We start from the raw sequence: 9,472 nt of genomic DNA, 5'->3' as shown, positions 1-9,472 counted from the left end.
TTATTTAAGTATCTCTGTTTATCAAAATTATAAATGATTGTTTACTTTACTACTTTAACTTGTAAATTAGGTCATTTTCCGATTCTCCTTTAAAATATTTTTCGAATATTATTTTTAATTAAAATAATATTCTAAGCTAAATTCTCTATCAGTTTTTTAGCCTTAAGTTTAGTGGCTTGTGGTTTTATATTTAATTTTTTAATAAATATTTAATTTTTAAGGTGTAGATACGAATATTAGATCAATAATAATTTGCCTAGTAAATAAAATTAAAAACTACGCTAATATACTAGTATCGGATAGTTATATGTAGACAAATTTAAATATTCCTAATAAACTGAAAAATATTTTGTGCATCTAGATTATAATAGATGTAAGCTTAATGATTTTTATTTCTTTAATCTTAAATTTTATTAAAATATAAATGATTAAATTATAACTAAGAAGGTAATTGATCTCTTACAAGTATTAAACGTGCAACAATTAATATTAAACTAATATATATAATATGCCCCATTTTTAATATATAATATTATTATATATTAAAATATAAATTTTACCACTCCAGATTCTGAATATGCTTAGTCCTTAAAAACGCTCCAGATCATCTCCAATGACATCATATCGTACACCTTCTTTATCTCGTTCAAGAAGAATACCAGATACAGAGAAATTATTACTTAATGAAGTAGAAAGTCGAAAATAGTTAGAATTATAATTAGACTCTTGTTTTGATGAGTTAAAGCAATTAAAATCCAATAATAATTATTAGGAATTAACAATAGAATAAATGAAAATGAATAATACCGCTTCAAAAAGATAGTTTGACGTTTAGATTGAAATTTTATCAACAGCTACTACTGAGAAAGAAGAAATTATTCGGGAGTTAGAGGTTGAAAATGAAGAAAATTATATACAACTTGAGCGAATTTAGGTTACTATAAAGCAAAATGTAAAAGAGATTAATTAGCAAGAGTCATACATTAAAAATATGAAATTTTAGGAATAAAATGATAAAAAAGATATTGAAAAGGCCGAAAGAGATATTGAAAGGTTATAAAGAGAAATAGAAAAAGCATCCGAGTAATTTGTAGAGGAGTTTAGTAAAAGATAAGTTACTGGATAATAATTAGAAGATATTAAAAGAGAACATTTTGAAAAAGAAAATAGTCTTATTGAAATAATTAGTAAGCAAGATAGAAGAAGAAAGGTAGCAAAATTAATTGAATTCGCAGTCATTCTATTTTGTAGTTTCAATTTGTGTCTGTAGATATTTTAATTTTTAAAATGAATTTGAGTATATAATATATTATTGCGATATGTATTCTTTCTACTTTTCATTCCTTCCCCGTCATGAAGTACATCTTTGTAACTGGCGGTGTATTGTCTTCCCTTGGTAAAGGCCTTTTCTCAGCAGCTTTAGGTTGTCTACTTGAGATGCATGGTTTTTCAGTCAGAAATTAAAAATTTGATCCATATTTTAACGTAGACCCAGGTACTATGTCTCCATACTAGCATGGAGAAGTTTACGTTTTAGACGATGGAGCAGAAACAGATTTAGATCTTGGTCATTATGAACGGTTCACCCATGGAGAATTTAATAGGACCAACTCTATTTCTTCTGGCTAAATCTACCTTAATGTTATCTAAAATGAGAGACAAGGTAAGTACCTTGGAGCAACTGTTCAAACTATCCCTCATATCACTGACGAAATCAAGAGAAATGTTAAGTTTGGTTCAGAAAACTGTGATATTGTTATTACTGAATTAGGTGGTACCGTTGGAGATATTGAAGGTCTTCCATACCTTGAAGCTTTTCGTCAGTTCCAATTCGAAGTTGGAAGAGAGAACTGTATTTTCATCCATCTTACATACGTACCTTACTTAAAGGCTGCCGGCGAGGTTAAAACCAAACCATCCCAAATGTCTGTAGCGAAACTCAGAGAGCTCGGAATGACACCAGACGTCTTAGTAACACGTTCTGAAGTAGCTATTGGTGAAGAAAACAAGAAAAAGCTTGCATTCTACTGCAACGTCGATTCGATTATTGAAGAAGTGGATCTCGAAAATTCAATATACGAGATCCCCATCTACCTCCAAAACCAAGCCCTCGACATTATTGTGCTCCAAAAACTCAAACTCTTCACAGGCAAACCACTCGATATGACAAACTGGAAAAACACCATTTAATCGCTCATTTCGCCGTCAAAAACAGTAAAAATTGGTTTCGTAGGCAAATATCTCGAGAACAGCGACGCCTATAAGTCAGTTTTTGAGTCTCTAACGCATGCAGGCATCGCTAACGACACGAAGGTCGAAATCGTCAAAATCGACTCAGAATCGCTAACGCCAGAAACCGTCGCCACCGCCCTCGAAAGCGTCTCAGGCGTGCTTGTTCCTGGCGGTTTCGGCGAGCGCGGCGTCGCTGGCATGATCCTGGCCTGCCAGTTCTGCCGCGAGAATGACGTCCCCTACTTCGGCATCTGCCTCGGAATGCAAATCGCGATAATCGAGTTCGCCCGGAACGTTCTGGGCCTCGAGAACGCGAATTCCGAGGAATTTGACACCGAAAGCATCAAAGTGATCAGTTTGATGGCCTGCCAGAAGAAAATTGAGACCGTCGGCGGCAGCATGCGCCTGGGGGCCTACAAGTGCAAATTGTTGCCAGGAAGTTACGCGCGTGCGATTTACGGCGAGGACGAGGTTTCAGAGCGCCACAGGCACAGATTCGAAGTAAACAGCGAATTTGAGGCTAAATTGGTCGAAAACGGCCTCAAAATCGTCGGGAAGAACGAGGAGACCGGATTGGCCGAAATCGTTGAAATTGAGGGTTTGAGGTTCTTCGTGGCCGTCCAGTTCCACCCCGAGTTCAAGAGCAAGGTCATGCAGCCCCATAAGGTGTTTACGGAGTTCGTGAAGAAGTGCGCTGAGTGAAATTTTTGGGCGAAATGTGGTGGTAGGAAACTATATATTAATATATAATAATAGATAATTGATTTTTAAAGGGAGTGGAAAATGGAAAGTCAGTGATTTTCGTGAACCGAGTATTTGTGGTAAAGTTGGATAATAGAGGGCGCAGGGAATGAGGGCGGTATAGTTTTGAAAATTGGTAATTGACCGTAAAAACGACGAAGAAAGAGTGATATAATGATAGCAATAAAATTCATAATTTCTATTTCACTATAGATGAAAATTAAGAATTGTTAGAACATAGTGAAGCTGCTTTACGCTTTCAGGTCTGCAGCGGGAGGAAGGAGGCCCATACCACGGCAACGCAGGCGGTCAGACTGGCGCAGTGGAGGGCCTAGTCGATTACAAACACCGAAACTCTGCAGGCACGGATCTACATTCGTGATGAGTTGCGACTCCTCCAGTGCGACTTGGCCAGATCAATCAGAAAATGTGATCCAAACTCCACAGCAAATGATCCTGCGATAGCAGCGGTTGCATAACTAGGTCGGTAGCCAAAGTAAAGCGTGAAGGGCGGAACGATGAGTAGTTGAAGATAAGTAACCTAAAGTGAGTGTAACCAGATACCCTTCTTGCATGGCGTGGACTTATCGCCGCACTAACATAGAAACTAAAACAAGCCATCGGCAGCGAGGTGCTTTGCCAGCAGTGCTAAGTAGAGGTACACTAGACTAGGAAGCTCCATTCCGTTTACATACAACCTTATATTGTATAATAATATGCATTACTACAAGGGACTCAGATATGCATACCCTGATCCGTACACAAAGGCGGTGATGCAGCAGCCAAAAAATCACGTTTCTGAGCGTGGGCCTTCCAAATGCAAATAAAAACCACTGCACCTGCAACCAATAGAAGTACCCCACCAACTACGGTACTGACAATCACCCCAGCTTGGTTCTGTATGTCCTACGCGCAGATGTTTCCAGTGAAGTTACCTAGGTGAAGATGAATGATATACCCATTTTCACAGTTTTCAGCTAAATTATTCACCGGAAATACTCCGCGCTGACATTCTGAAGTGTCAACACCCTCGATCATGACATCTCCTTTTGTACAATCACATAATCCATTAAAAACACTTAAACCATCGGGGCACCGTTAATTAAATATGTTAAGATTATCCGCACGGCAGAATGTTATGATAGATCCAGCAACCATCATACGGTTCTGGATATGTCCTTTCTCGCAGAAGCTACACTGTAACCCAGATTTGGTATACACGATCTGTGCTCCATTCCTGCAGATGCACTGATCATTCTACACAGAAACCTCTGTTTGTATCAGACCCATTATGGCAAGGTTCTCGCAGGGCGTGCCGCAGCTGAGTAATGGAGGGGAATAAATCTGATCTGGAGCAGGGCAGGTGCTGGAACAAAACGTTGTACTACTGTTAGGAATGCGGAAGGCAAGTTACCCCGGTTAGCACCGTGTGCAGTGTCCGTCTAAATTCGAAAAGCCGAGTGCGCATTCCCCACTCGCGGCACCACTATTATGGAGGCAAGCCCCACCAACATGTGCATCAAATTGCGCGTTACAGAATGTACATTCCGTCCCAGATAGCAGAGCAGGAATCTAGGAATTTAAGCATTCTTTTGCTACTATAAGATAATCAGCATTTGTAGTAGTATTTGGTTCTAGTAGTTTACACCGCATGAAACTGTGTTCGAAAACCGGCACCAATTGCAAGTCAATGCACTAGCACTATCCTATTTAGGTAAATGTATCAATAATAAGATACATGGTGTTCGTGTCACAGGGGATGCATGTAGGTGTATGGGTGTAATTGCAGATTTACATTTATAAGTTAATTAATATTTTGATACAAAACATTATATTAGAATTACAATTTTTAAGTTTATTAATGAGAAAATGGTTCTATACTGACTAATAAAAAGATTAGAGTTAGAGTAATATTCAAGTAGTTTTCCAGCCGTGTGGGGTAGTATGTTGTAAAAAAAGCACAATAAACAGTGAGTCACTCGCACTTGCATGAAGGACAACCGCAGGAGCAGCCGGCCTTACCGGTGCACTTGTTGCAGCAGCCGCACGCGTTCTCGCACTTGCATGAAGGACAACCGCAGGAGCAGCCGGCCTTACCGGTGCACTTGTTGCAGCAGCCGCACGCGTTCTCGCACTTGCATGAAGGACAACCGCAGGAGCAGCCGGCCTTACCGGTGCACTTGTTGCAGCAGCCGCACGCGTTCTCGCACTTGCATGAAGGACAACCGCAGGAGCAGCCGGCCTTACCGGTGCACTTATCACAGCAGTTACAGGTAGCAGAACATCCACAGGGCATTTGATAAGGAGTGGGAGTATTATAGGAAGCAGAATATCTGATAATACTCCGATATCAGATCTACAGCATTCCCCAATCTCGTTTCTGGTTTTGGGTAATGACGAGCAGATATATATAATATACTGGTTGTAACTGAGTTGTGCTTCTTGCAACAAACTACAAGTATACATTCCAATCGCCTAGAGACCCTTCGTGCTTTAGGCTCAACCACATCCAGAGAGTCAGTGGACCGGTGCAATGACCCTCGAACTCTGCGTGATCACTACTGTGACATCTAGCTAGTTGCTGCCTTGCTGGGTTAGTGATACCGGATTGCTCCAACTGCCCTATTGTTCTTTTGTATTAGGTATTAAAGGAAACTAAGACGTATGTGGAAGTTAGTTTTTGGAACTATGCTAATATCCTTTCGCAGTTTAGTCATGGGATTAACTTTTTCCCGTTTAATATTGTAATATTTAATAAATAGTATATATCCTAAATTTTAAAATATGGAAGCGTCTAACCTTTCTGAGGCCGAGGTAAATAATTTCAATATAAGACGGTAGGCTATATAAAATACTATAACTTGGGAATATGAAATGTGGCGTCGTTAAACACAGGCATAATTTGAAATTGAATAAGATGAAAAAGAGTAAAAGATCAAAGAATATTATGATTCTGAATTATTATCTAAAAGAAAGTAGCTAACAAGTTCATCTGATAAGTAGGATTTGTTATAGCTTTAACAAAAATTGAATTAATTGTTGAATTAACTTTCTACCTCTTAATAATAAACTGAAAACTTAAAAAATTAGCTGGCACAAGCATAAGAATTAGCATAAGACGAATATACTTAATCATTATAAAAATAAAAGTAAATATCCGATTCAAAGCGATAAATATTAGTTAAAAAGATAGCTACATAACGTGCAAAATAATAAGAAATGTAATAACGGAGTTAGTTTTTTAGAGATGAGCTTTCTAATTATTAAGAAAGACTTAACCAAGATTTAGTAGTTTACGACTAATAAAGACGGGAATTTATAAACAATAATGAATCTAAAATTCATATATAAATTTAAAAATTGAATAAAGATATGCAAGAGCTAGATCGTATAATAGCAGAAAAAGATAAAACTAAGAACGAACTTAAAGGGTAGCTATAAAGAGCTGCGCGTATTAAAGTTTAAATGTAATTAGTCCTTATAAACAGTGATGATGAATGATCACTTAGAATATCGAAGCCTTACTATAAAAGCTTAAATCATCAGTCTTTATTATTAAATATGTTAACAAGATATAGCAAGCTATATCGATGACCGATGTTATGTTTGTGGGATGAAATATAGCTCACCATGAATTGTAATATAGCGTATAAACCTAAATATTGAACATTTCATCATCCTTTATTAGACGCATAAACCATTTATAATGGAGAATACGGCAGATTGTTCGATTATAGTTTATTAACGAATGAGATCTTAAGGATACTCAATAACACGTAGAGAAGTTCCACGCCTCTCTAGAAATGATAGATCTGTTATTTATATCAAAGATATTGATATATGTTCATCATCAGATGTACTGGGCGATGACTCTGCTCCAATTAAATCGAAATCATATTCCATTATCAAGTTTATAAAAGGATGGAATTATATCTTTTATATATAAAATATTCTAATCGGTTAAAGTATCATAAAAATTAGCTGGTGAAAAGAAAACCCCTAACAATCTATATGTCTTTATAAATAAATAAAATTTTATATTTACATTTTTTAAATATATTAAAGATCAGTTGGCGATGTTTTATTTCATAATAGACACTAATTTCGTCTGCTAATATAAAAAGAACAATAGGGCAGTTGGAGCAATCCGGTATCACTAACCCAGCAAGGCAGCAACTAGCTAGATGTCACAGTAGTGATCACGCAGAGTTCGAGGGTCATTGCACCGGTCCACTGACTCTCTGGATGTGGTTGAGCCTAAAGCACGAAGGGTCTCTAGGCGATTGGAATGTATACTTGTAGTTTGTTGCAAGAAGCACAACTCAGTTACAACCAGTATATTATATATATCTGCTCGTCATTACCCAAAACCAGAAACGAGATTGGGGAATGCTGTAGATCTGATATCGGAGTATTATCAGATATTCTGCTTCCTATAATACTCCCACTCCTTATCAAATGCCCTGTGGATGTTCTGCTACCTGTAACTGCTGTGATAAGTGCACCGGTAAGGCCGGCTGCTCCTGCGGTTGTCCTTCATGCAAGTGCGAGAACGCGTGCGGCTGCTGCAACAAGTGCACCGGTAAGGCCGGCTGCTCCTGCGGTTGTCCTTCATGCAAGTGCGAGAACGCGTGCGGCTGCTGCAACAAGTGCACCGGTAAGGCCGGCTGCTCCTGCGGTTGTCCTTCATGCAAGTGCGAGAACGCGTGCGGCTGCTGCAACAAGTGCACCGGTAAGGCCGGCTGCTCCTGCGGTTGTCCTTCATGCAAGTGCGAGTGACTCACTGTTTATTGTGCTTTTTTTACAACATACTACCCCACACGGCTGGAAAACTACTTGAATATTACTCTAACTCTAATCTTTTTATTAGTCAGTATAGAACCATTTTCTCATTAATAAACTTAAAAATTGTAATTCTAATATAATGTTTTGTATCAAAATATTAATTAACTTATAAATGTAAATCTGCAATTACACCCATACACCTACATGCATCCCCTGTGACACGAACACCATGTATCTTATTATTGATACATTTACCTAAATAGGATAGTGCTAGTGCATTGACTTGCAATTGGTGCCGGTTTTCGAACACAGTTTCATGCGGTGTAAACTACTAGAACCAAATACTACTACAAATGCTGATTATCTTATAGTAGCAAAAGAATGCTTAAATTCCTAGATTCCTGCTCTGCTATCTGGGACGGAATGTACATTCTGTAACGCGCAATTTGATGCACATGTTGGTGGGGCTTGCCTCCATAATAGTGGTGCCGCGAGTGGGGAATGCGCACTCGGCTTTTCGAATTTAGACGGACACTGCACACGGTGCTAACCGGGGTAACTTGCCTTCCGCATTCCTAACAGTAGTACAACGTTTTGTTCCAGCACCTGCCCTGCTCCAGATCAGATTTATTCCCCTCCATTACTCAGCTGCGGCACGCCCTGCGAGAACCTTGCCATAATGGGTCTGATACAAACAGAGGTTTCTGTGTAGAATGATCAGTGCATCTGCAGGAATGGAGCACAGATCGTGTATACCAAATCTGGGTTACAGTGTAGCTTCTGCGAGAAAGGACATATCCAGAACCGTATGATGGTTGCTGGATCTATCATAACATTCTGCCGTGCGGATAATCTTAACATATTTAATTAACGGTGTCCCGATGGTTTAAGTGTTTTTAATGGATTATGTGATTGTACAAAAGGAGATGTCATGATCGAGGGTGTTGACACTTCAGAATGTCAGCGCGGAGTATTTCCGGTGAATAATTTAGCTGAAAACTGTGAAAATGGGTATATCATTCATCTTCACCTAGGTAACTTCACTGGAAACATCTGCGCGTAGGACATACAGAACCAAGCTGGGGTGATTGTCAGTACCGTAGTTGGTGGGGTACTTCTATTGGTTGCAGGTGCAGTGGTTTTTATTTGCATTTGGAAGGCCCACGCTCAGAAACGTGATTTTTTGGCTGCTGCATCACCGCCTTTGTGTACGGATCAGGGTATGCATATCTGAGTCCCTTGTAGTAATGCATATTATTATACAATATAAGGTTGTATGTAAACGGAATGGAGCTTCCTAGTCTAGTGTACCTCTACTTAGCACTGCTGGCAAAGCACCTCGCTGCCGATGGCTTGTTTTAGTTTCTATGTTAGTGCGGCGATAAGTCCACGCCATGCAAGAAGGGTATCTGGTTACACTCACTTTAGGTTACTTATCTTCAACTACTCATCGTTCCGCCCTTCACGCTTTACTTTGGCTACCGACCTAGTTATGCAACCGCTGCTATCGCAGGATCATTTGCTGTGGAGTTTGGATCACATTTTCTGATTGATCTGGCCAAGTCGCACTGGAGGAGTCGCAACTCATCACGAATGTAGATCCGTGCCTGCAGAGTTTCGGTGTTTGTAATCGACTAGGCCCTCCACTGCGCCAGTCTGACCGCCTGCGTTGCCGTGGTATGGGCCTCCTTCCTCCCGCTGCAGACCTGAAAGC

The 9,472-nt window shown here is 39.3% G+C and overlaps 10 protein-coding genes across 10 annotated transcripts; 6 read left to right on the top strand and 4 right to left on the bottom strand. All coding sequences in view use genetic code 6, as the record gives it.

Moving 5' to 3' along the window:
- Positions 1–613: 613 nt before the first annotated feature.
- SS50377_27455 (uncharacterized protein) lies at positions 614–1,291 on the top strand (the record flags this gene model as incomplete). The annotated part of the gene is made up of 1 exon (XM_067911241.1): positions 614–1,291. One exon carries the CDS (start codon positions 614–616, stop codon positions 1,289–1,291), a length of 678 nt encoding a protein of 225 aa, XP_067761928.1.
- A 146-nt stretch (positions 1,292–1,437) lies between these two features.
- Positions 1,438–2,934, top strand: SS50377_27454 (CTP synthase; the record flags this gene model as incomplete). Its single annotated transcript, XM_067911240.1, has 1 exon — positions 1,438–2,934. The coding sequence occupies one exon, from the start codon at positions 1,438–1,440 to the stop codon at positions 2,932–2,934; it is 1,497 nt and encodes a 498-aa protein (XP_067761927.1).
- Positions 2,935–3,232: 298 nt separating this feature from the next.
- Positions 3,233–3,655, bottom strand: SS50377_27453 (Transmembrane domain-containing protein; the record flags this gene model as incomplete). The annotated part of the gene is made up of 1 exon (XM_067911239.1): positions 3,233–3,655. The coding sequence occupies one exon, from the start codon at positions 3,653–3,655 to the stop codon at positions 3,233–3,235; it is 423 nt and encodes a 140-aa protein (XP_067761926.1).
- A 53-nt stretch (positions 3,656–3,708) lies between these two features.
- Positions 3,709–4,770, bottom strand: SS50377_27452 (Cysteine-rich membrane protein 2; the record flags this gene model as incomplete). Its single annotated transcript, XM_067911238.1, has 1 exon — positions 3,709–4,770. One exon carries the CDS (start codon positions 4,768–4,770, stop codon positions 3,709–3,711), a length of 1,062 nt encoding a protein of 353 aa, XP_067761925.1.
- A 178-nt stretch (positions 4,771–4,948) lies between these two features.
- On the bottom strand, positions 4,949–5,269 carry SS50377_27451 (Cysteine-rich protein; the record flags this gene model as incomplete). Its single annotated transcript, XM_067911237.1, has 1 exon — positions 4,949–5,269. The coding sequence occupies one exon, from the start codon at positions 5,267–5,269 to the stop codon at positions 4,949–4,951; it is 321 nt and encodes a 106-aa protein (XP_067761924.1).
- A 488-nt stretch (positions 5,270–5,757) lies between these two features.
- On the top strand, positions 5,758–6,474 carry SS50377_27450 (uncharacterized protein; the record flags this gene model as incomplete). Its single annotated transcript, XM_067911236.1, has 1 exon — positions 5,758–6,474. The coding sequence occupies one exon, from the start codon at positions 5,758–5,760 to the stop codon at positions 6,472–6,474; it is 717 nt and encodes a 238-aa protein (XP_067761923.1).
- SS50377_27449 (uncharacterized protein) lies at positions 6,475–6,876 on the bottom strand (the record flags this gene model as incomplete). The annotated part of the gene is made up of 1 exon (XM_067911235.1): positions 6,475–6,876. One exon carries the CDS (start codon positions 6,874–6,876, stop codon positions 6,475–6,477), a length of 402 nt encoding a protein of 133 aa, XP_067761922.1.
- Positions 6,877–7,431: 555 nt separating this feature from the next.
- On the top strand, positions 7,432–7,752 carry SS50377_27448 (Cysteine-rich protein; the record flags this gene model as incomplete). The annotated part of the gene is made up of 1 exon (XM_067911234.1): positions 7,432–7,752. The coding sequence occupies one exon, from the start codon at positions 7,432–7,434 to the stop codon at positions 7,750–7,752; it is 321 nt and encodes a 106-aa protein (XP_067761921.1).
- A 178-nt stretch (positions 7,753–7,930) lies between these two features.
- Positions 7,931–8,992, top strand: SS50377_27447 (Cysteine-rich membrane protein 2; the record flags this gene model as incomplete). The annotated part of the gene is made up of 1 exon (XM_067911233.1): positions 7,931–8,992. One exon carries the CDS (start codon positions 7,931–7,933, stop codon positions 8,990–8,992), a length of 1,062 nt encoding a protein of 353 aa, XP_067761920.1.
- A 53-nt stretch (positions 8,993–9,045) lies between these two features.
- On the top strand, positions 9,046–9,468 carry SS50377_27446 (Transmembrane domain-containing protein; the record flags this gene model as incomplete). The annotated part of the gene is made up of 1 exon (XM_067911232.1): positions 9,046–9,468. The coding sequence occupies one exon, from the start codon at positions 9,046–9,048 to the stop codon at positions 9,466–9,468; it is 423 nt and encodes a 140-aa protein (XP_067761919.1).
- Between the last annotated feature and the right edge of the window lie 4 nt (positions 9,469–9,472).

The sequence above is a fragment of the Spironucleus salmonicida genome, chromosome 7 (genome assembly GCF_000497125.1).
Source record: "Spironucleus salmonicida strain ATCC 50377 chromosome 7, whole genome shotgun sequence".
NCBI lineage: Eukaryota > Fornicata > Diplomonadida > Hexamitidae > Spironucleus > Spironucleus salmonicida.
Note: the sequence above shows the minus strand (reverse complement) of the source record. Positions and strands in the feature narration are given on the sequence as shown.